Consider the following 23468-nt stretch of genomic DNA (forward strand, 5'->3'; position numbering starts at 1 on the left):
TCACCAACAGAAGCTGGTCCAATGGAAGATATCACCTCACCCCCCTTGTCCCATTGTGCATTAGACATTTAGCTGCACACAGTACCTATCCTTCTAAGTGGGAATTTGGGCTCTTTCAAATCAAGCTGCGAGTGAGAATGTTCTTCAGTTCCAAAAATCAAGAATCACTCACATGAAATGTTCTGCCACTAACTCAATAACTTTTCAATCGTGTAGTTTGCTTTAGTGCTTTTGATTTGCACAAATCACTGCAGAGAGAGAGAGAAGCAGTCTATTGGTAGCCAGGTCCCAAAATAATACATGTATTCCTAGGTGAGAGTCAACAATCCCAGGGCACCCTGCTGTAACTCACTCTGCCTGAATTTAAGTGGGCTGCTGCATTCTGCAATAAGTTAACAATAGGGGCCACGGGAAGTTGTAAGTGGTTGCTGGAAGGGGAAGTGCATCACATAATACATACAGTTCTGCAAGCTCAGGATTACCTGCATGAAAAGTGTACTGTATAGACTGTAATTCAGTGCTGTGCAGGTTTTATTTAATTCCCATATTTGTGTGCAGTTCCATCAATATATCACTCTTAACTTACATGAGTCCAACAAACTGGACTGGGAAAGAGAAACTAGAACACCAAACCCATCATGCTATTTAATGATTCCTGGTTAGACTACAGAAGGAATTCAATGAAGACCCACTGTATATTTTGATATTTTTATTAATATAGTCTGGCCTAATGACAATACAGAATCTGAATACAGCAATTTAAGATGTTTGTATACAAAGAAATAGCCCCTTTAGTAGCCAAATATAAAGCACTGCAAGTGTATTAGTACTCTGACTCCTAAAATAATTGTAAAATTACTTCTAATAAAGAAAATAAAACCATTGTGGCCAGCTCAGTGGACCAGCGATAATGCTTGAGTCTAGTGTATGACATCTACCTCTGACTCCAAGTCTCTCTTCCTCCAGTCTGGATTAGCTTCAGGCAAAAAAGAGGTTTGAGAAAGAATGGGGTTTTTTTTGAGGTTTCCCATCAAGTTGTTGTATAAATGAATGTCAGTTGCAATCAGGAGCATCAAAAACCAAGTGGAGAAGAGCAGAGATCCTCAGAGTTGTCAGGCACACAGGACTTCTCCCTCACAAGGAGTGTATGTGTGGAAGCAATTAGCAACCATATACAATTCAATTAATTAAGATAGCAAATGCCAAGAATTTACACTTCTTTCCCCCCCCACCATAGAACATTTCCTCATTAGAATCAATTTAAAACAACTTACTCAATAACTAACCATAATGCTCTATTGAAAAAAGCTAGCTGTTCAATGAATACATATTACCCCCCAAACCCAAGATCTCTCATAAGTAAGGCTAAGATTTTTGCTAAAAATAACCGTAACAAAATCACAGACAAGTCACAGGCAATAAACAAAAATTCACGGCGCCCATGACCTGCCTGTGATTTCACTGAAAATAACTGGGGTCAGGGTTAAGTTGGGGGAAGGAATGGAGTTGGGGGAGGGGGAGACCAACAGGCCGAGCCCCCTGCCATTGCAGGGGTAACAGCTCTGGTTCCAGTGGCTGCAACAGGGGCATAGCCACAGGGTGCATGCAGCCCCAACTCCAAAGCTGGCCACAGCGGCAGGACGGAGGTGCATGGCACCAGCTGCAGCCCCTGCCAAGCCCCAGCTGTAGCCCTGGGAAGCCGTGAGGTGGGCACATGGCCCCCACTGCAGTTGCTGGGCAGGGGCGCATAGCCCCAGCTGCAGTATGGTCCCTACTGCAGCCCCAGCAGAAGCCATGAGGCTGGGGTGCAATAAGGGGTGCAGTCATGGGGGGCATGCAGCCCCCACTCTGGAGTTGGCCACAGCTATGGGACAGGGATGTGCAGCTGCAACCCCTGCCAACCCACAGCTGCAGTGGGGGGAGGGGGATGGTGCACAGCCCTGGGACACTGCGAGGGGGGCGCACAGCTCCCTCTGCAGCATGATCCCGACTGCAGCCGCAGGGCTGGGATGGAGCAGGGGGCGCAGCCATGGGGAGTGCACAGCTCCTGCTCCAGTGCTTGCTTCAGATTCTGGACAGAGGCTCACAGCCCGGCTCCAGCCCCCACTCCAAGCCGCAGGACAGGGGCTGCAGGGTACTGGTTCCAGCCATCCAGCCCCAGTTGCAGGGCAGGGACACCGTCCTGCCTCCAGCTCTGGCTTCAGCTGCTGACAGCTGAAGTGGATGAAGTAACAGAGGTCCGGTTAAGTCACGGAATCTGTGACTACCATAACCTCCATGACTAAATTGTAGCTTTACTCATGACAATTCCACAGGTAGAGCTCAACCTACGCTTCTGCACTAACTGCATAGTATCTTTTTATTCCAAACAGAAGTTGGCTTAAGTAAGGACTACAGGAAGGGAGCAGTCGCCCAACAAAGGTTAAGTACCAGGGTTAAGTATGTACTTGTCACTTGCAATATATATTTATCAGCTTTCACAGTTTTTTCCTAATACTGGTTATAAATACTATTGCAGTTTAGATCACAGTACTGACCTCAGATGAAATTCACTGAAATGTTATGCAACTGTTTTTCCTAGCAGCACTTCAAAATGTGCTATGTCCAATGTCCAAGAATGCTATTGTAACTGAGACCATTTGAGAACCCAAAGTGCACAGAGGTGCTTAGCTGCACTATACAAACAAAAAACACAGGGGCTGGAAAAAAAAAAAGAATAGTAAGGTATTTTAAAGCATTCATTCTAATGCCTTAACTGAAGCTTATAATATTATTTCTGGTCCATTTATGGTCACTTCTTCAGTAAACCAGTCTGGCTCAATATATTGAAAGATTTAAGTAACATGGCTTGAAATTTTTCTCTGGCAATACTGAAATGCCTTACCATCTCTTCTCTATGGAAAAGGCAAAATTTATACATTTACATTTCCTTCCCTACTAATTTTGTATTCATCCATTTAGCAAGAAAGGACTCACTACACCTGTGTTTCTGACAAAGCAGACATAAGTAAGGCTGCTGCTTTTGCTTCCTACATTGTGGACAAAGATCAGAAGAGATGAGTAGGAAGACGAGCAGCTCTACGAAATGATAGCTGCTTTAGAGGCAGCACAGGAGTTCAACACAGAGGCTATTGTGGTGGGTTTGACTTTGGATATTAAAAAGATACTCAGAATATAAAGCAATTTATAAACTGTAGTAATTTTAAGGTAGGTCAAAATTTGATCTGCTCAGTAGCAGTACTCCTTTAAATTAGTAATTTAGTGACCATTAAAGCTACAATTTGTGGAATTTAACTGCAGGATTAAGTTATGGTATTCCTCATCTCTGATATAAATGTAGACGAGGAAGAACAAGGCCACTGCTGTGCAGGAGACCAGAAAGATCTCAGCGTTTTGTGATGGTGCCATTTCTATTATCTCTTTGGCACTGGTGGGTTGTAAACAGCACTGGTAACTAATTTTGCAGTAGCACATCATGTTATTAAATCTGACTGTTGGCTTTGGAGGGGGAAGTAGACAAGATTAGTCATTCAGCAAGTGCCCCCTTTAACAAGGAATTCTCTTATGACCTCTTTCCTAGTTAAGACAAAGCATACCTCTTTTGTAATTAGACACTTGTGATGCCAAGGCAATGGCTATTCAGCACTGGACAAGAATAGAGGAATGGCCAAGAGTCTCTCAGGCACACAGTTAAACAATGCAAGAAATAGGAAACAGAATAACTTAACTTGGCATTGGACTCCCTAATTAGTCAAACATCACATCACTGGACAATCTATAGCAACACTCATGTATTCCTAGGTGTAACAAGTAGTATGACTAATGGTGGTAGTGAGCTAAGCAAATAGACTGACTACTGCTAAGTCAGCTTAGGAAAGGCTCAGTATCATCCATTTTGCATTCTTAATATACTAGGTTATAGAAAATGAGCTCAATAAAATAATACTAAATTACTAAACTAAAACTGATCACATTCTCTATATAAGGTATAAAATATTGACTGAATACAATCTGTTACAAAGTACATATTACAAAAATTACCATGCATTTGCACGTAACACTCTAACGTGACTTCCAAGTTACAGGCGAGGTAAAAGACATCCTTCCCAGTAAGAGACACTATTGCATCCCAACACTGGAATGTTTCATCTTAATCTGCATATGACGTTATCTGCAAAGAAGGCAGAAATATGAATATTTAAGAGTTAGCTGTTTTGTAACTATACCTTGTATTTTAGAAACTGAACTGTAGCGTGTGTATCAATTACTCAGTGCTAACAGAGAAAGATCATCTTCGGTATTCCACATGTAGGTCTATTAAGGTGCAGTCTACATGATGTCTAACATTCCTTCCATCAGCCTCACCAGAACACACTTTGCCAGACACATCAACCCCCCGCATTCTGAATTCTGGAGCAGGAGACTGCCTGTGGGGATAAGGCAAATTTGTTTTTCTAACAGTTCATAAACACAACAAAGACTAACATTAAGATTCAAAACCTTAGATACAGGCAATGCTGAAAAAATGGATTTTCTTTATGCCTAACAATGTCATGACATCACTACTTAAATGCATTGGGTGACATCGTGGGGGGAAGTTTGCTAATGTGACAGACTTTCTACCTCAAAATTGGAGGACAAACTTTTTGTTCCCTATTCCCCCAAATCCCTACAGTTGCTAAAGCAGTGTCTCAAACGGTGGTCCAGGGAGAATTTTCTGGGTGTAGGCAGAAAGCAGGTTAGTCACATGGGGCTGGATCTGTTTCCAGGTGCTAAACTGAATTTGAAGCATGCTAAATATTTCCCCAGTAAGCACTTGCTGTGGTCACCACAGGGCTCTTATTTAACCACCACTGAGAGGGGAGGTAGACCATGTGATTGGAAAGGGAGGCAGTCCATAGGATGCAAGGTCTACACTATGAAAGTCTGAAGACCCTTTTTCTATGGCATTCTGGAACACTACACAAATTGTTACACACCAACATAAGACATAAAATTAGCATATGTAACATATTGATTTGATGTGCTATTTGATGAGGAGCAAGCATAGTGAGAGGAGTATAAGGGCAATTGTACTCTCAGCAGTTCGTGATGCTTGTCAAATGGGCTGCTATATTGGGACCAGCTGGAGATTTTTAAACGATAGGAGCGTATTTATTCCTCAACAATTTGAGCAAAGATTGGAATCTGCCCAGCTGTTAATAGGACTTTACAAAAGCATTTTTAAAATTTTTTTATGCATACACATGTATATACACATATATATATATACATACATATATATATACACACACACATACACATACACACACACACACGTCCACCCAATAGACTCTGAGCTGCAATGAAGGAATTTGGAAAGTCTGACAAAATTATTAGGATGATACAACAGTTTGCAATTCAAAAATCAGACTGTGAAAAACAAGTGAAATCTCTTCCCCATTTGACATCAACACTGGACTAAGGTGGGGAGATGTGGTATCCCCAGGACTCAAACATGGCTATTGAAATAGTGATGCAATCACTATGAAATTCTCAGAATGAGGGTGAATTTAAATGGCCTGACCAACTTTTTGGATACACTGATGACCTGGGCTATCCAAGAGAAAGAAGGTACAAAGGAGGATTGGAGACTTGAAGGATGTGGCAAGAAAAATGGGACTTTAAACCAAATATATGGTTGTAAAATGAGGATCTTGGACAAGCTTACTTGGCAATTGATAAACAAGTTTGATAGTTTAAATGCCTAGGAGCAATTACCAACAACAGTTAGATGAGGGAGGAAATAGAAGGCATGATTAGAGAGGGGAAATGCCTGTTACATTTCTCTGCATGGAATTTTCAGCTCACAACAACTGAGAAAGACCAAGCGTTAGATCTGAGGCCATTGTAAGGGCTACTATTTTATATGTATGTGAGAGAAGCAAGCACTTACTAAGAAGGAAGAAAGACAGCTGATAAATACCTCCAAAAATACAGGGTTGAAATGAAGATTTTGGTTAGTATGGCCAAAAGAAGAAGATCTAATAGGGAACTGCAGGAGGTCTATGGTGAAGCTAGTATAGTAGTAGTGAAATCCTGATGACTCCAATGGGAAGGGCATGTCATTAGGATGAAAGAAGACAGACCAGCTAAGCATCTCTTGCCAGGACATAGTTATGGTGTCTGACCAAAGAGAAGACGGAGGGAAAAAATTAAGCAAAATCTAAGAGCTCAATGTGAATTACCATCAATGGGGAAAAAAAATATGCACTTGACAGAAAGATGTGGGGGCAAACAGACTGGCCAAGGTCTTCCATGGTCTATATAGTCAGGGAGGAGGAAGGAGGAGATGTGTATTATATTAACCTAGTCTAAAGGTCATAAATGCACAGATCACCATGGCACAGTCTAAATCACAGGACAGTGTACTGTCTCCTGGTTGTGCATAGATGTAAAATGAATTTACTGAAACCAATAAAATCATTTGGCCATTTTAAGTCCAGGAGAGAGCAGCCTGTAGTCATCTTAAATCACCACTTGATCAAAGCATTGCAACAACAAATAACTATTTATCCATGAAAATTTGTACTTTGTCCTAAGAGCACAGAAGAATGGACTTGGATGGTAGACAAAGTCTGAGGCCTGGTCTACACTACGCGTTTAAACCGAATTTAGCAGCATTAAACTGATTTAATCCTGCACCCGTCCACACAACGAGGCCGTTTATATCGATATAAAGTGCTCTTTAAACTGACTTCTGTACTCCTCCCCGACGAGAGGACTAGCGCTGAAATTGGTATTGCCATGTAGGATTAGTGTTAGTGTGGCCACAATTCGACGGTATTGGCCTCCGGGCGGCATCCCACAGTGCATAATTGTGACCGCTCTGGAAAGTGATCTGAACTCAGATGCACTGGCCAGGTAGACAAGAAAAGCCCCGCGAACTTTTGAATTTCATTTCCTGTTTGCCCAGCGTGGAGCTCTGATCAGCACGGGTGGCCATGCAGTCCCAAATCCAAAAAGAACTCCAGCATGGACTGTACGGGAGATACTGGATCTGATCGCTGTATGGGGGAGACAAATCTGTTCTATCAGAGCTCCGTTACCGAAGACGAAATGACAAAGCATTTGAAAAAAATCTCCAGGCTATGGTAGACAGAGGCCACAGCACAGTGCTGTGTGAGAAGTGTAACGGAAAGCCAAAGAATCAAATGGATGCTCATGGAGGGAGGGAAGGGGTACTGAGGACTCCAGCTATCCCACAGTCCCCGAAAAGTAATTGCATTCTTGGCTGAGCTCCCGATGCCTAAAGGGTCAAAAACATTTTCCCTGAGTGTTTCAGGATATATGTCGTCAATTTACACCCTTCCCCCTCCCCTGAAAGAAAAGGGAGGAAAAAAAAGTCTCTCTCCTTTTTTCAGTGTCACCCTATCTCTACTGCATGCTGCTGGTAGACGGGGTGTTGCAGCGCTGAACACCAGCATGCCCTTACCGGTGGCAGACGGTACAATATGACTGGTATCCATCATCATCATCAGCCCGTGAGTTCTCCTGGCTGGCCTCGGTGAGGTCGGCTGGGGGCACCTGGGTAAAAATGGGAATGACTCCCGGTCATTCCCAGCAGATGGTACAGAATGGCTGGTAACCGTCTTCATCATAGCAACTGGAGGCTGAGCTCCATCAGCCCCCCCCCGTGTCATGTCTAAAGAAAAGATTCTGTACTGCCTGGACTATCATAGCAGCTGGAGGCTTCCTCTCCCTCATTTTATCTCAATAAAAAAGTCAGTGTTTCTTATTCCTGCATTCTTCATCACACAAATGGGGGGATACTGCAACAGTAGCCCAGGAGGGAAGAAACAGGTGGGGTTGTTGCAGGGGCACCCCCTAGAATGGCATGCAGCTCATCATTTCTGCGGGATCTCTGGGGCTCTGACATGGAGTGGCTGTGCTCTCTGGTTCTCTAGTACACTTGCCTCATATTATAGGCAGGACTGACTCTATTTTTAGACAAAACATAAAGAAGGGAATGACCCAGGGAGTCATTTCCATTTTTGTCCATAAGCCCTCAGTGAGGCCAGCCAGGAGCACCCATGACAGCAGCAGATGGTACAGAATGACTGATAACCGTCATCTCATCACCAATTTACAATGGCATGGCAGATGGTGCAATAGGGATGGTAACCATCTCGGCTACCTTGCAAAGGCAAATGAATGCTGCTGTGTAGCACTGCAGTACCGCCTCTGTCAGCAGTATCCAGTACACATATGGTGACAGTGACAAAAGGCAAAACGGGCTCCTTGGTTGCCCTGCTATGGCATCTGCCAAGGCAATCCAGGGAAAAAGGGTGCGAAATGATTGTCTGCCATTGCTTTCACAGAGGAAGGATTGAGTGATGACATTTACCCAGAATTACCTGCGACTGTTTTTGCATTGGGATCTCAACCCAGAATTCCAATGGGCAGGGGAGACTGCGGGAACTATGGGATAGCTACGGGATAGCTACCCACAGTACAATGCTCCGGAAATCGACGCTAGCCTTGGTACATGGACGCACACCGCCGAATTAATGTGCTTAGTGTGGCCGCGTGCACTTGACTTTATACAATCTGTTTTACAAAACTGGTTTATGTAAAATCAGAATAATCCTGTAGTGTAGACATACCCTGAATGTAACTTTTCAGATAGCTATTTAAAATACACGCTAGCAAGCCTTTAAGTTCACTGTCACCATTCTTTAACTGTCTAAGTGTCAGAACAGTTTGCCAGACAGAAACTATCTCCACTATTAGAACAGTAGCACATGACAGTGCTCTCAAGACGAAGCTCAAACAGAAATTAAGAACTGAATATAGTTCTCCACATTTTTCTGGAAATTGAAAGTTACATTTTAAAAAATGTAATCAAGTTTTCATAATACTTTTTTCATTCAGAGCATCAATATTCAATTAAGTTAAGTTAAGTATGCTTATTCTGTCCTCAAGGTACTGATTTACTTCACTTTAAAAAACACCTGTGTGAACATTTAAAAACGTAACACGAAATGGATTCAACCTCTTAAATCAATCAGTTGACGTGTTATTTTTCTCCACTGCCTTGAAACACCTACTATTTTTCTTATGGTGATTATTATAATCATTCGAAGGTCTTACCAAAGAATTTATACATGGTGTCCATGAACTGCACTGCTGTCTCCCTCACCACCTTGCATCTGCATTTGCATCTGAGCCTGCATTCTTGCAATCATCTCTTGCATGCGACGAAGCTGGAAAAGACGAATAGTATAGAAAAAGCCTTTTAGTTCTCTCTCCTAAGCAAGTGGCTCTTCACTGCCACAATGGATTGTTTTCTATTAAATGAAAACTAATTTTGGTCTTCACTAATATTTAACTAACCATCAAAAAAGTATTAAAGAAATTTTTGCTTTTCTCCACTCACAAAAATATGTAAGTAATTTACTGATCAAAATAACAGGCATCACTTTTGAAATATGGCACCAGTTTCCCAAGTGTGTCTCAGCAGAAGCTTCTACTTCCTCTATTTCCTGTTGGTGTTATTTTCTTAGTTACAGCAATACATTAAAATGGATTGTGTGTGGTGGTGTTGGAGAGCTGAATTAAACTATTTACAGTCACTGAAGTTATTAGTAAAGCCCTAGTCTTCAAGCTGACTTTTATGTCCCCTCTACCCACCCCTCCTTGATCCTTGACAGAAAGAGGCAATATTTGAAGCATTCCAGCTACAGTAAAATAATTCAGACAACCTCTTCTGTGGCAGACAGGAATTGCTGCCAGGAACCCAGCTGTGCTGGTAATACATCCATCCATCCAACCAAACATATAGGATATTAAAACTAAGAAAACTTAGATGAGGGTTCTACAAAATTCAAACCATTTTAGAATTATTGAATTGTCCCTTTAAATGCACAGGTCAGGAAACAACTGTTGAGATTAACCCAACCATATTGCATATACAGTAACTCCTTACTTAATGTTGTACTTATTTTCCTGAAAAATGTGACTATAAGCAAATCCAATTTCCCCATAAGAATCAATGCGAAGGAGGGGGGGGTGTTAGGTTCCAGGGACATTTGTTTTGTCAGACTCATAGACTCATAGGTCAGAAGGGACCAATATGATCATCTAGTCTGACCTCCTGCACAAGGCAGGCCACAGAACCCTACCCATCCACTTTTATAACAACCCCTCACCCAGGACTGAGTTATTGAAATCCTCAAAATTGGTTTGAAGACCTCAAGCTGCAGAGAATCCACCAGCAAGCGACCCATGCCCCATGCTGCAGGGGAAGGCGAAAAACCTCCAGGGCCCCTGCCAATCCGCCCTGGAGGAAAATTCCTTCCCAACCCCAAATATGGCGATCAGCTAAACCCTGAGCATGTGGGCAAGGCTCACCAGCCAGCACCCAAGAAGGAATTCTCTGCAGTAACTCAGTTCCCATCCCATCCAACATCTCCCTGCAGACCACTGAGCAGACCCGTCTGGTGATAATCCAAGATTAATTGTCCAAATTAAACTATCCTATCATAACAGACAAAAGACATTACACACACACACACACACACACACACACACACACACACTTAAGTTTTAAACAAAAATTTAATACTGTACACAGCAATGATTGTGAAGTTTGGCTGTGGTGGTGAAGTCAGAGGGTGGGATATTTCCCAGGGAATGCCTTATTGCTAAATGATGAACTAGCACTCAGCTGAGCCCTCATGGGTTAACACATTGTTGTTAATGTAGCCTCACACTCTACAGGGCAGCACAAATGGAGGGAGGGGAGACAGCATGGCAGAGAGACAGACAGACATACACTGTGTGCGTGAAAGAGAAATGCATTGTCCCTTTAAGTATGCTGACCCCACTCTAACTACACTGCCCTTTTAAGTAGATCAGCAAGTTGAGACAGCAGCTGCTGCCAGCAAGCTCCTCCTGAGCCCTGTCATGTTCCCCTCCCCCATATGGAGATGAGGTAAGGGAGGGAGCGGTGGCCAGGAGCAAGGAGCATGGGGAAACCCAGACATTAGCACCTCTCCTCCCCCCCATCCCGTGCACAGCAAGCAGGAGGCTCCGGAAGCAGCTCCAAGGCAAATGGCAGGAGCAGCACACAGCAGTGGGGGGAAGGAGAGCTGAACTGCCCAGCAATTGATAGCCTGCTGGGTGACTGCTGGACAGGGAACTCAGAGGAGCAGGGAGCTGATGGGGGGCTGCCAGTCCACCCTGGTTCCAAGCCCCCACCAGATAGCTTCAATTAGCTGCTCTTTCTGCAAGCTGTGAACAAAGCAGGTGGCTACCAAACAAAAATTATAAAGGAGCACTGCACAGCTTTAAACAAGCATATTCTCTAATTGATCAGCAACATAACAATGAAACATTAACTGGGACAATTTTAAGTGAGGAGTTACTGTATATAGTCTTTTTAAGTTCTATTTAGGCTACTGAATGACGGTCTCGATAGATTTAAAGTAATGGAGCCAACACTGCTCTAGGAACTTTTTTTTTTTTTTAATGCCCTGGCTTTTGTGCATTTAAGTTTTCACCCTTAATGCTGCATTAATAGATTTCTGCAATTTAATTAATTTTTTAAAAATGAAGTTAGCATAATGACCCCAACAACCTTACTCCTTCCCAGCCACTTCGCACATTGACAAGCCTGCCACCCCCATGTTAACTACAGTCCTCCTCAAAAGATCATCCCCACTCCAGTGATAAGAGCACCAGTGGAAGGCAAGGGGTTCAGAAGGTGTCTTGTCCTTGTTAAAAGGGACACTGTGAAAGGTTTCTGCAATTGTGGGGAGTGAGATCTTTTACTGCTGTGAAGGACAACAAGCTCATCTCTAGAGATGGTGGGGGAAAGTTTAGTAATGGATAGGGTGACCAGATAGCAAGTGTAAAAAATTGGAACACTTTTTTTTTTCAGGGTGGGGGTGGGGAAGGGAAATAATTGCCCATGTAAGACAAAGCCTCTAATATTGGGAGATTTGGTTACCCTAAGCCCAGGGCTCCCTACACAGCTCAGCTGACTCACGTCCCACTAACCCTGATCTTAAACTGCAGTGCAGACTCACCCAAACTGGCCACAGACTCTCCTGCCTGGCTTTATAACCACCTCCATTGAGGGAGATAGCTGGGGAGGGCACATGGGAAACTGCCCCACATCAAGGCACCAACCACCCTTGCTCTCTGCTGTGCACCCCTTGGAGCCCTCCCTGCCTCCAGCTACTGCAGGCTGCAGTCCCCGGCCAAATGCCCTTGTTGGGTCACGGCTGCTGGCGGGGGCGCTATTTACCTCGCTGCTGTGCACAGCGCCCAGCACTGAACAGAACCCGTGCACCACAGGGAGCTGTCCATGTGGTGAGTGGGGAGCAGAGTTACATGGTCTGCAGGGCGGTGCCGGGGCCCCCTCCATCCGCCCGGAGCCAGGTGACGGCTCCCCGAGTGGCACTGCGCTGCTGCTTCGGGGCAGGCTTCTTCCTCAGCTTGCAGCTGCACCAGCTTGCTGTGCTTCCTGGGATGGCGGGAGCCTGGGCTGGCACTCTCTGGCGCTCTGCACCATGCACAGGGCCCTGACTCTAAGAGCCAGAGGGACCTGCTGGGGGGCGAGGTGGGGAGTCCCGGCGGTGCTTAGCTGGGGAGGGTCCCAGGAAGCATCTGGCAGGTCCCTCTGGCTCCTAGGGTCAAGGTCGGTGGGGTGGGGGCGGAGGGCTCTCTGCCCGCTGCTGGCGCCTGCAAGCCCCACTCCCACAGCTGATTGGGCAGGAGGGAGCCAGTGTAGCATGCAAAAACCCCCTCTGTCTCTGTGCCTGGGGCCGCCAGCACTGCAGGTGGGCAGGCACGCCACCGGGAGCTGTCCCAGGAACTGCTGCCACGCCAGCCCCGGGACTTTGGCGGTGATGGTGAGCCATCTCCCAATATCGGGACAAAGGTCAACCTGACCGATGTGCGGTCAGGACGCAGGACAAATGCGTTAAAAATCGGGACTGTCCCGATAATATCGGGACATCTGGTCACCCTAGTAATGGAAGGAAGTTATTTGACTGATTATCAGATTGCATGTTCAAATGCAAATTCTAATTACAGTATGCAATCTTCGTTTGCTTATAATGCTGTTCACACTTGTCAAAGCACTGGTTATCACTGAGTAACAACTATATGCTAAGTGTGAAATTTAATTTTTCAATGTGAATTTAAAGTTCACAAAAAGTGCCCTATTAAAGTGCTGAAATTCTAGAATTATAACACAAGCTTCTTCCCACTGCCCTGCTATGTGGATAATCCTGGTTTAGCAGAACTGTATCTAGAGGCAAGAAGATAATTGTCAACTGTCCATTCAATAACTTGGTGCCTCAGAATGCTCTGAAGGTTCAGACTGATGCCAGTTGTAGCAGGGATTTTGCAATATGGTCACATCTGCTCACTATGAATTGGAGTGAGCCCAAGCTCATTTCACAACAGACTTAAAAACAACCAGCAGATGGCAACTACTTTCTGATCCAAAACAGATATGAGCTAGCAGCCAGGAGATTAAAGGTTCCATATAGTCACTATTTTGAGCCATCCAGTCCCCTCCAAGATGGAATTTTGAAAAAAAAAAAAATCAGCTTTGAATTTACCAGAGCAAGCAAGCAAGCACGCACACAGTTGTGACAATTCTTGAGAGAAAGTTTTCATTCTCCTGTCACTCACACTACTGAAAGTTTATAATAACTGAAAAAAAAAAAAAAAAAAAAAGACAACAAATCTCCCCCCCCACCTTCTGCACTGAGACCACAATTAAATATTTTGCCCCAAAGAAAATAATTAAGGAATGAAAAGTGAGCATTTCTGCAACACAGAGCTTGTCTATAAAGAAAGCATTCTTACTTCAGCTTCTTTTTCCTGCAAAATCTGATCTTTATTCACTTCCTCATCTTCAATTTTCCTAAGATTAAAAAAAAAAAAAAAGAGGCATAAACATTCATCAACATGCGTGCCTTCTGATTCATTTACTCAAAGTGGCAGCTTTATATCTGTTCATATGTGAGGCTAAGATTATGTCACTAAGGTCACAGAAGTCATCCAGAGACCACTGTGACATTTTCTGCTTCCGCCCCATGCCACCAGTGGGAGCTTTCCCCTTCTCATCCAGCAGGGCTTGGGCTCTCATCCTGCACCAGTTCCATTTTGTCAGTTTCTTTTTTTAAAAAAACACTGAAGTCAATGACTTCTGTGAATTTTTGTGTATTGCCTGTGACCTGTCCCTGACTTTTACTTAAAATATCCGTGACAAAATCTTAATCTTATGAATAAGCAACCAAGATTCTCATTCTGAACCAGACTTGCATTCTTATCTCTCACATGTAGTTTCTTTAAATACACATCAGATTTATTTAGGCACTTTCCCCACATCAGCTGAAAAACGTTTTTCATAAGAAAAACCTTTTTCAGAGCAAGTACACCAATTCCCCCAATCTACCTCCAAAAAAGAAAAACCAACAAAGAAGCATGCACACAGTTTTGACAATTCTTGAGGAATGCAGGAGAAAGTTCCTTGCTGTGAATTAAGACAGCTGTCATCCTTGTTCTATATGCAGGACATAAACACTGTTCAAAAATAGTACTAAGTGCAGTAATTGATGCAGTAAAGATAAAGTTGTGTCCATGCACATATTTGATTACCACAACAGAGGTATACTAATATCAAACAAAATTTGTTCACCATCACCTAAATACAATTTACTAGAGATGCTACAAGTGCTCCAGTGTTCTCCTCTGTCCTTCACAAGTTCAACCATTTTATTTTCCAAAACCATGTCAGAGTAGCACAGGTAGATCCATCTCAGAAGTAGTACTAGAGTTCATATATCTATCTATGTGACTGAAGCAAACCAGAAGTTTAAGATGATGGGCAAACTATGAGCATGAGTTCAGAAGTGACATGAACGCTTATGCTCAAATAAATTTGTTAATCTCTAAGGTGCCACAAGGATTCCTCGTTTTTGTTAAAATAACTGGGCATCAGTTTTGAGTTTTCTTAGAGGCCCACTAGGATCTGTGTGAGGAATCTGGCTGCTCTTGCAGCTGGTACTGTTTCCTATAAGATCAGAGACATGAAATAGAACTAGCATGTGCCAGAAGTTTGCGATCAACCATATGAAAAGCCATACATTATCATCAAGATTTAAGATAAAGCAAAATGTCTTCTCAAAGTATCAAGTGCAAACCCAGAGCTTTTTCAGAAGAAAAAGATCCTTCACAATTCCTCCTGGCTTCTGAATAACTTGCCATTTAAGTCAGAGCTGGATTTCATGTAGCATATCACTGCTATTCCAATACCTTGGGAATTTTACTTGCATTTACCATTGACTCAGTGGGACCAACACCTTAATTCCTTTACTCTTCTACATATTCCATACATAATTCAGCTTGCTCAATAAGTGGGTGCATTTAGCCATGTATCTGGTAAGGCCTTTTAATCAGGTGTACACATGTTCTGTAAGTGACAAATATGATACAAATTCAGATATGTACATTGATGAGCATCATATAAAATATCTAGGAAAGACTCCCAAAAATGAGGGCAGAGCACCATTCTTCCCTTTTTCCACCAATGGGGCAGTTTGAGAGAGACAAAAGAATACAGGTTTTTTAAAAGTGTATATACATCTGTTTGGAGATCTTACTGTGAAAAAGCAACCTCCAAGCAAATCAGTCGAAGAGATGTGTTTTGTAGTCATGTGGAAAGGTGTATTTGGAAGTGGTATAACGAGTAATATATATTGTTAAGATAGCACCAAATGCAAACAACCACTAAAAAGTAGGCCTATCACCTACAGAAGAGTGATGATGCTTTCAACAATCAGCCTGACTTCAGAAACCAATAGTACTTGCAAAGCAGATTTAATTTTAACTGCTAAGTAAGTAACCCAATGCATGTTACAAGGGACACTTCAACTTAAAATGTAGCCAATTTCAAGCTGTTAGAAGTAGTTTCAAGTACTACACATACCATGTTTCCCTCCCATTTTTTTCTCCTCTCCCCATTGCAGCCTCAAAGACCTATACAAATTTTAAAATTTTATTAACGCTAATGTTAATTTTTTTTTATAGTACACAGATTAAGGAAAAAAAGGGTCTGTCTATCTGGGTATAGTGCTCAGATTATTCACAATACATAGTTTGTTTTAAGAAGTCCCAAGATACATGTAGTGCATAATCAGCAATAATAAAATCACCAAATTAAGGTGAATAAATTTAACAATTCAGTTTAGATTTAGAATCTGAATACTCGGGTATATCACTCATGAAAAGTTATACAGAGAGTTGGTTGCAGAAAGCAAATATAGGAATGAGTGTAGGTTGTCCCTCAGTAATTGAGCATTTCGGATTGATTGTCCATTTGGAAAATACAATCCATGAGGAAAGTATTTCAGTTACTTTCCCCACTACGCTTCTCATCAGCACTCCAGCTCATCCCTCCTGGTATTGCCCAAGTATGGTGATGTGTTCTACGTAGATGTCTCTCAAATCACCTGATGGCATCCAACACCATGAGTTGCCACATCAGCAGAGCATACCGCTGACAGATTCCACATTCTCTCAACACTAGCTCATTACTGGTGTCCCAGGTGCCCAGGGCTCTGATGATCAACTTATCTGTCTGAACCTGGTAAGCTCCAGTTCTCAAGGTGTCGGCCAGAGGAGCATATTTCTCCACCTTTTGAGCTCCGGCGTTGCAGAAAGCCGGGGTCCTGTTCTCAAAGGGCACTGTGACGTCCACCATGATGACCTGCTTCCAGTCCTCATTGGTGATGACGATGTCTGGTCACAGTTGGCTGTTGGTTCTGGGGATGGTGGAGTTCATGGCAACCTTCCCTATAGGTGGTGGGATGACTCCAACCAGGTGATCTTATATGGTGATGTGTCATAGAATATAAGGGTTGGAAGGGAGGTCATCTAGTCCAACCCCCTGCTCAAAGCAGGGCAAATCTCCAACTAAAACTTCCCAGCCAGGGTTTCGTCAAGCCTGACCTAAAAACCTCTCAGGAAGGAGATTCCACCACCTCCCTAGTAACCCATTCCAGTGCTTCACCACCCGCCTAGTGAAAAAGTTTTTCCTAATATCCAACTTCAACCTCCCCCACTGTAACTTGAGACCATTACCCCTTCTTCTGTCATCTAGTATCACTGAGAACAGTCTAGATCCATCCTCTTTGGAACCTCACTTCAGGTAGCTGAAAGCAGCTATCAAGTCCCCCCTCATTCTTCTCTTCTGCAGACTAAACAATCCCAGTTCCCTCAGCCTCTTCCCATAAATCATGTGCTCCAGCCCCCTAATCATTTTTGTTGCCCTCCGCTGGACTCCTTCCAATTTTTCCACATCCTTCTTGTAGTGTGGTGTCCAGTTCTTGGGCCCAGTACTCCAGATGAGGCCTCACCAATGCTGAATAGAGGGGAATGATCACGTCCCTCGATCTGCTGGCAATGCCCCTACTTATACAGCCCAAAATGTAGTTGGCTAGTGTAGTGTGTCGCAGCTGCCAGGCTCTGTAATGGTGCCTGCAGCTATACAGGACGTGGGGCAGCATTTCATTGGCATAGCGGCATTCCTGCATTGCCATGGCTCCGTTCAGTGGGATGCAGTTGAGCCGGGCCCTGTGGATGAACCTCCAGTCGGCAAATCGGGTGAAGCTGCCCCCGGGGAGGAAGTGTTGCTGGCATCCCACTTGTGTGTCACCTTGAATGCCTTGCCCTGGTCCGGCTTCCGTTTCAGATTTTCCACGTATTGCCAGTGGATGGCATCCTTCAGGGTCCTCTCCAGCATGGTTCTAGCTCTCTGAGTGATGGTAGTGTGATCTGTATTCTTCAACTATGGCACCAGGACTCCCAGCTCCTGCCATTCATTGCACCACATCCAGTGGCAGCCAATATACTTCTCCAGTTGTTGCATAGCATTGCAGACATGCGTCTAGAGCAAAGCATGCATATCTAATCATACATTAAGTGTTGTCAAATGCATAAAGTAAACAAATTGATGTTTACTAAGAAGATGGTAATTTGACACCCACCACTTCATAATACTCAAAGTAAGATACAGCCCCTAAATTTATAGCTAGATAGGAGACAAACATATTTAGTGTAATCTAGAAAGATACCACAAAACACATAGACTATCCTCAATCTGTCAGAGAAACTTGGTGTACACTGCCTATTTCCTGTTCTTTCAAAGATTATGGAGGCAGAAAGCTGAGCAGTTTTAACTCCACTTTTAATCTCCATGAGATTCTGAGCAGCACACAATCACAGATAGACCAGTTCTATATTAAAGCTTTATAAACACCAAGCCCTTGAAACACACTTGCTAGATAACAGGAATCCAGTTCAACAAAAAAATCCCTTTAAAGACTAGAAAGGGGTTACAATTTCAAAGAACAAGGTGGCTGAAAACAGAGACTAATAGCTTGCTGGTCTGCCTGGAGGGAGAACTGAACTACCAGGCTACCGTAGAGGAGTTGGAACCCATTTCTATCCTGACCCATCTGGTTCTCTCGCCAGTCTTAACAGCAGGGAAAATCCACTGCTGGTTGTGAAAGATTGTCAGCTCTACTGGTGAGTTATCATATAACCCTCTAGTGGCTGAAACATACGAAGGCAGTTTTCAACTTTAAGCCAAGGCATACCTGATTAATTTCTACCTGAAACTCAGACCTCCCCCAACTCAAAACAAACACATTAATTTTAATTAAAACAAAGTTTTCCCTGTCTCCTTCACTCCTGCTGTGAAGGATCTAGCTCTGTTTCTCCCACTCTCCAAACTCCCAAAGAAAAGGGAACTATAATATTTGAAGTAGGCATCATTTGTCAATTACTCTGCAATACAGGAAAACTCTGCAGTTTGCAGGAGGTAAAATAAAGTGCTTGTAGTGGAACCTCAGGTTTACCCTGTGATTTAAAAAACAAAAACAAACAAATCCAACCACCTGTCCATATAGTAGAATCTGGTGAGAACATTGAATTCCTTTTCAAAAGTAGACTGCCAAGATGGATTTCTAACCCTAGAGACACTTCCAAGAACAACGGAATATTTTTTGCCTCAATCTCACAGTATCTGTCATCCCGTTTTTCTTTCACTACTACCACCCCATACCCTTTCTTTGAGAATGGTAGGGAGAATTTAAAAGAACATAAGGGAAAGAGGGAGAGAAGAGAACTCATTCTCCTTTTTCCATTCCCCTCCTCTCAGTAAATAAACATGGAAACCCTTTCAGGATGGAGAGCCAAACAGCTGTTGGAGGAAAAAGAAAGCTGTGGTGCTAAAGACTATTGGGAATTCCCTCATAGATAAGGTGTTACAAGTTCTTTATTAGCAAGATAGCATACTAAAGGCAATCATTCCTTATTAAAGGCTTAATCCAGCAAGGTTCTGAGGGAGTTGCAGAGCCTGCCTGCCAGTGGGCAAGGGGTGCTTGTGAGGAAGTCTAAGAGTTTATTAGTGGCTGCTGCCATAGCTTCATTTCACATCCACTGGCTCTACTGGTACCCAACTGAGTCCCAAGGACAGTAAACCAGTTACAATTCAATTTTTAGTAGCGGGAAGTGTGGTTTACATATACCCAGTGTAACATGCATTCTGAACAGAGAACAATGGATAGAATCTCAAGCTTTATATCAACTGTAGCTGTTTCTGATCTTTCAGACTAATAAAGTGATACTCTCAAAAGGGATTTTGTACAAAATAAGACCATGACATTCCATAGGTATTTTTACAATGACTCCTGGATTAACTATTTTCAGTTTACAATAATCCCTCTTTCCCCATCCCACTGAATGCTAGCCTCTACTCTTGCCTCAGAGAGGAATTCAGTTATTTCCTTCTCAAAGACCATGTGATAAATGAAATGGGGGGAGCTCCCTTTTATGGACAGCCAGCCAGCCAGCTATAAAGTCCCTCCTGGTGACTGTCCTCTGCTTGCTTTACCTGTAAAGCGTTAAACTCCCTCAGGTAAAGTAAAGGGAGTAGGCACCTGACCAAAAGAGCCAATGGGAAGGCTAGAACTTTTTAAAATGGAGAAAAGAACTTCCTGTCTGTTTTTTCTACCAGAAAGAGGGGAACAGGGAGCAGTTATGCTACAAGAAGCTTTATGCCAGGTATGATCATAAATCATCAGATCATACGTAGAACTACTTATTTGGAACTCCCAAATGGTAAGTAGATCAGAAATGTTTAGAAAGACACAATTAGGTTTATTACTTATGGCTAATGGACTCCCCTGTGTTAACCCCCCGATTCTTTTGTTGCTTGTAATCTTTAAGATGAACCCCCAAGAACGCTATTTTGGATGCGCAATTTGTGGAATTGCTCTTTTAAAATGTAGCAAAAGCCTAAGTTCCAAATGTATCTTCTTTCTTTTTTGTTTTTAATAAAATTTAACTTTTTTTAAGAACAGGATTGAATTTTTGGTGTCCTTTCCTTTGTTTTCTTTCTCAGCTCTTCCCCAAGGTAGAGGGGTGTGCGTGTGAGGGGGGGGAGGAGCTTGAGGGTACCCCACAGGAAGGAATTCCCAAGTGCGTCTTCCTGGGTTCCAAAAGGGGTTTTGCATTTGGGTGGTGGCAACGTTCACCAAGCCAAGGTCAGAGAAAAAGCTGTAAACTTCGGAGTTTAAAACAAGCCTGGAGTGGCCAGTATTAATTTTTAAAATTCTTGCGGATCCGCATCTTCTGCGCTTGAAGTGCCAGAGTGGGGAACCAGCCTTGATAGACCATCACTGTAGAAAGTTCTGCAGGCCAAACTAGTGACACCTGCACACCAATGCCTTTAAGAGAGTTTCACAAACAAGACTGTCCAGTTTTTAGTTAGATGTTACTAATCAACTCTACTGATACACAAGGATAGTACCTGGGGGTTCTTAGATACTATATCAGCAGTTAAACTCTAAGAAAATAGACTCTCAGTAGTTTGTTGGCTATGCAACACTAATAGACATAAAACCTGAACAAAGTTATTTTAGACAACTAAGTCAGCAAATAGGATTCTGAATACCTAAGAAACAGATCTGGTGAGTAAGGAGCTGTTTCTGCCATCACTTTTCCTTGAAGAAAAAATTTAAGAAGCAGCTAGCTATGTCAAATAGCTGGTAACAGGACAATGGTAGGGGATGGACAGAGTGTGGTTTCATACTAAGTACAGAAAGGGGAAAAAAAAAAGGTAGGGTGGGGATGGGGGAAGATGACAACAAATCCCAATGAAACCACAAGCAAAAGTAGAACTCGATACACCCTTTTCATTTCATCAACTCAGTTGTCTGTCCAGATTTACTAACAATTCATTTCCTCTATTCAAGTTTAAAATTTTAGGCGTTAGGAGACTGATCCATCAGCTTCCAGTTTTTGGTTACAGCTCCTGAACACCCTATGGTACATCAGATACTGCTACTGAAAGGTCAGCATGAGAAGGGGAAGGATAAATAGGAAGGTAGACTCAGAGGAGACAATGGTAGACTGTAACCATGCACTGACAACCTGCCGCCTCTTTTAAGCCTCTCAGAGCGGAAGTTCTCATAGTGAAGGTCCTGGGTCACCTCTTGAAGATCCTGCATATGGGTACTGGAAGAAGAAAAAAAAAGGAATTGGATAGTGAAACCATGCCCTATGCAGAATCATAACTTGCTAAGGCACTTTCTTGAAGCGTGACTCAAACATAGTATGAATAGGGATAGTCTGGTGATTTGAACCCAAAATGCAAAAATACAAGCGCATTCTTTTACAACCCTCACATCACTGAACCTCCACATATCCCCTCCTCTCCCCATGACATTAACATTCATTTTTTACAATATTTTTCTTGGACTACTGGTTGTGACCTACTACTGTTCAAGTACTGAAAGTAAGGTGTGCAAGTACACTAGTATAGAGAACATGAAGGTTCCTTGCCATTTGTAGAAAGTGGAGCAACAGCAGCAAGCATTGCCTTCTCCCCCTAGACATGGGGGTAAAGAGATATAACAGCTACACTTTGGTGCGGAAGAATTGGGAGCGGTCTTTCCTCAAACAATTACTTCCTCTTCCTGGGGAAGGCTCAGGTGGCAAGGTCCATTCAGGGCCCTGTGAAAGGGATACTACTGCCCTGAATATTAGACAGGGTAAGTCTCCCAAGCCCCAGTGACGCTGGATGGAATATGTGGAACACTTTGTGATATTATCGATACCAATATTATAAAATTGCAATCAATCTGACCAGATATGCCACGTAAGATAGCTGCGAAAGTGTTATAATTTACCAAATATGATAATCTTGTTTATATGTTTGTATCACCCTGGTATTGTGAGCTGTAGATATGCACGGTGTATCTGTATTTCAAAGCTTGTGCAGCATTTCTGAGTGATACTGCCAGACAGAAAGGCCTCAGCACTAAGCCTGCTTGATGGCCCATCAAGTGTCATCAGCTGTACAATGAACCCAACTGAAAGTGCCAGGGGATACACCTTATGAGTCAGTAAGGCATTTGGGTGGGGTGCGTGCGTGTGTGACTGGTTGGTGAGTGTTAAACACAGTTTTGGGAATATCTGCTCTCCCTTTTGCAACCTGCCATGTCCTCCACATTTTCAGTGAGGGCTACCCCAGGCCACATCCCCACTGCTCTTTCCCCCCTTAGCTCCTCCGGAGAGAAAGATAATGGTGAGTATTTCTTGTCTCATGCAATCCAGTATGGATGTTCTCCCTCTCCTGAAGGAAGGCCAGGTCTACACTAAAAGGTTAGGGTACGTCCAGACTACCCGCCAGATTGGTGGGTAGTGATCGATCTATTGGGGATCGATATAATGCATCTCGTCTACACGTGATATATCAATCCCTGAATGTATTCCCGTCGACTCTGGAACTCCACCAGGGCAAGAAGCGGAAGTGGAGTTGATGGAGGAGCCGCGTCTGTCGATCCCATGCCGTGAGGACGGGAGGTAGGTAGAAATAAGGTACATCAACTTCAGCTACGCTATTCCCGTAGCTGAAGTTGCATATCTTACATTGACAACCCCCGTTCCTCCCGCAGTGTAGACCAGCCCTTAGGTTGACAACGCCACATCTATTAGGGGGTGTGAAAAATCCACAGCCTTGAGCGATGTTTATATTGACCTAATCCCCCGTGTAGACAGCACTAAGTCGATGGAGTAATTCTTCCATCAACCTAGCTACCACTTCTCGGGGAGGTGGGTTACCCACACTGATGGGCAAACCCCTCCTGGTGGTGTAGTAGGTGTCTACTCTGAAGCCCTACAGCAGCACAACTGCAGTACTGCAGCGTTTCTAGTGAAGACAGCCGTATGCTCCCCTTCTGTGAAACTATCAGGTGACACTTTAATGAACGTTGTTGTTTTTAGTTATGGAAGCAGTATCAACACCTATTTGTATGTTTATTTCCACCTTCTGGAAATGGGATTTAGTGATACCATCAGGATTTTGGTTATTCTCTCTTCAGAGCAAGATGGCTTAC

The 23468-nt window shown here is 43.3% G+C and overlaps 1 protein-coding gene across 4 annotated transcripts in view; it reads right to left on the bottom strand.

Moving 5' to 3' along the window:
* Positions 1-692: 692 nt before the first annotated feature.
* Positions 693-23468, bottom strand: part of SEPTIN2 (septin 2) — a 59509-nt gene continuing 36733 nt past the window's right edge. For 2 of the 4 annotated variants that reach the window (XM_030576005.1, XM_030576003.1), the window contains 4 exons: positions 21499-21585; positions 13867-13924; positions 9133-9245; positions 693-4171 (listed from right to left, as the gene is read on the bottom strand). In XM_030576005.1, coding sequence (XP_030431865.1) covers positions 9141-9245; positions 13867-13924; positions 21499-21585 — 250 coding nt within the window. In that variant the 3' untranslated portion in view covers positions 693-4171; positions 9133-9140. The remainder of the gene's footprint in view (positions 4172-9132; positions 9246-13866; positions 13925-21498; positions 21586-23468) is intronic. The other 2 variants (XR_004002055.1, XM_030576004.1) reach the window with 2 other exon arrangements.

Source organism: Gopherus evgoodei, chromosome 9 (genome assembly GCF_007399415.2).
Source record: "Gopherus evgoodei ecotype Sinaloan lineage chromosome 9, rGopEvg1_v1.p, whole genome shotgun sequence".
NCBI classification, from domain to species: Eukaryota; Metazoa; Chordata; order Testudines; family Testudinidae; genus Gopherus; species Gopherus evgoodei.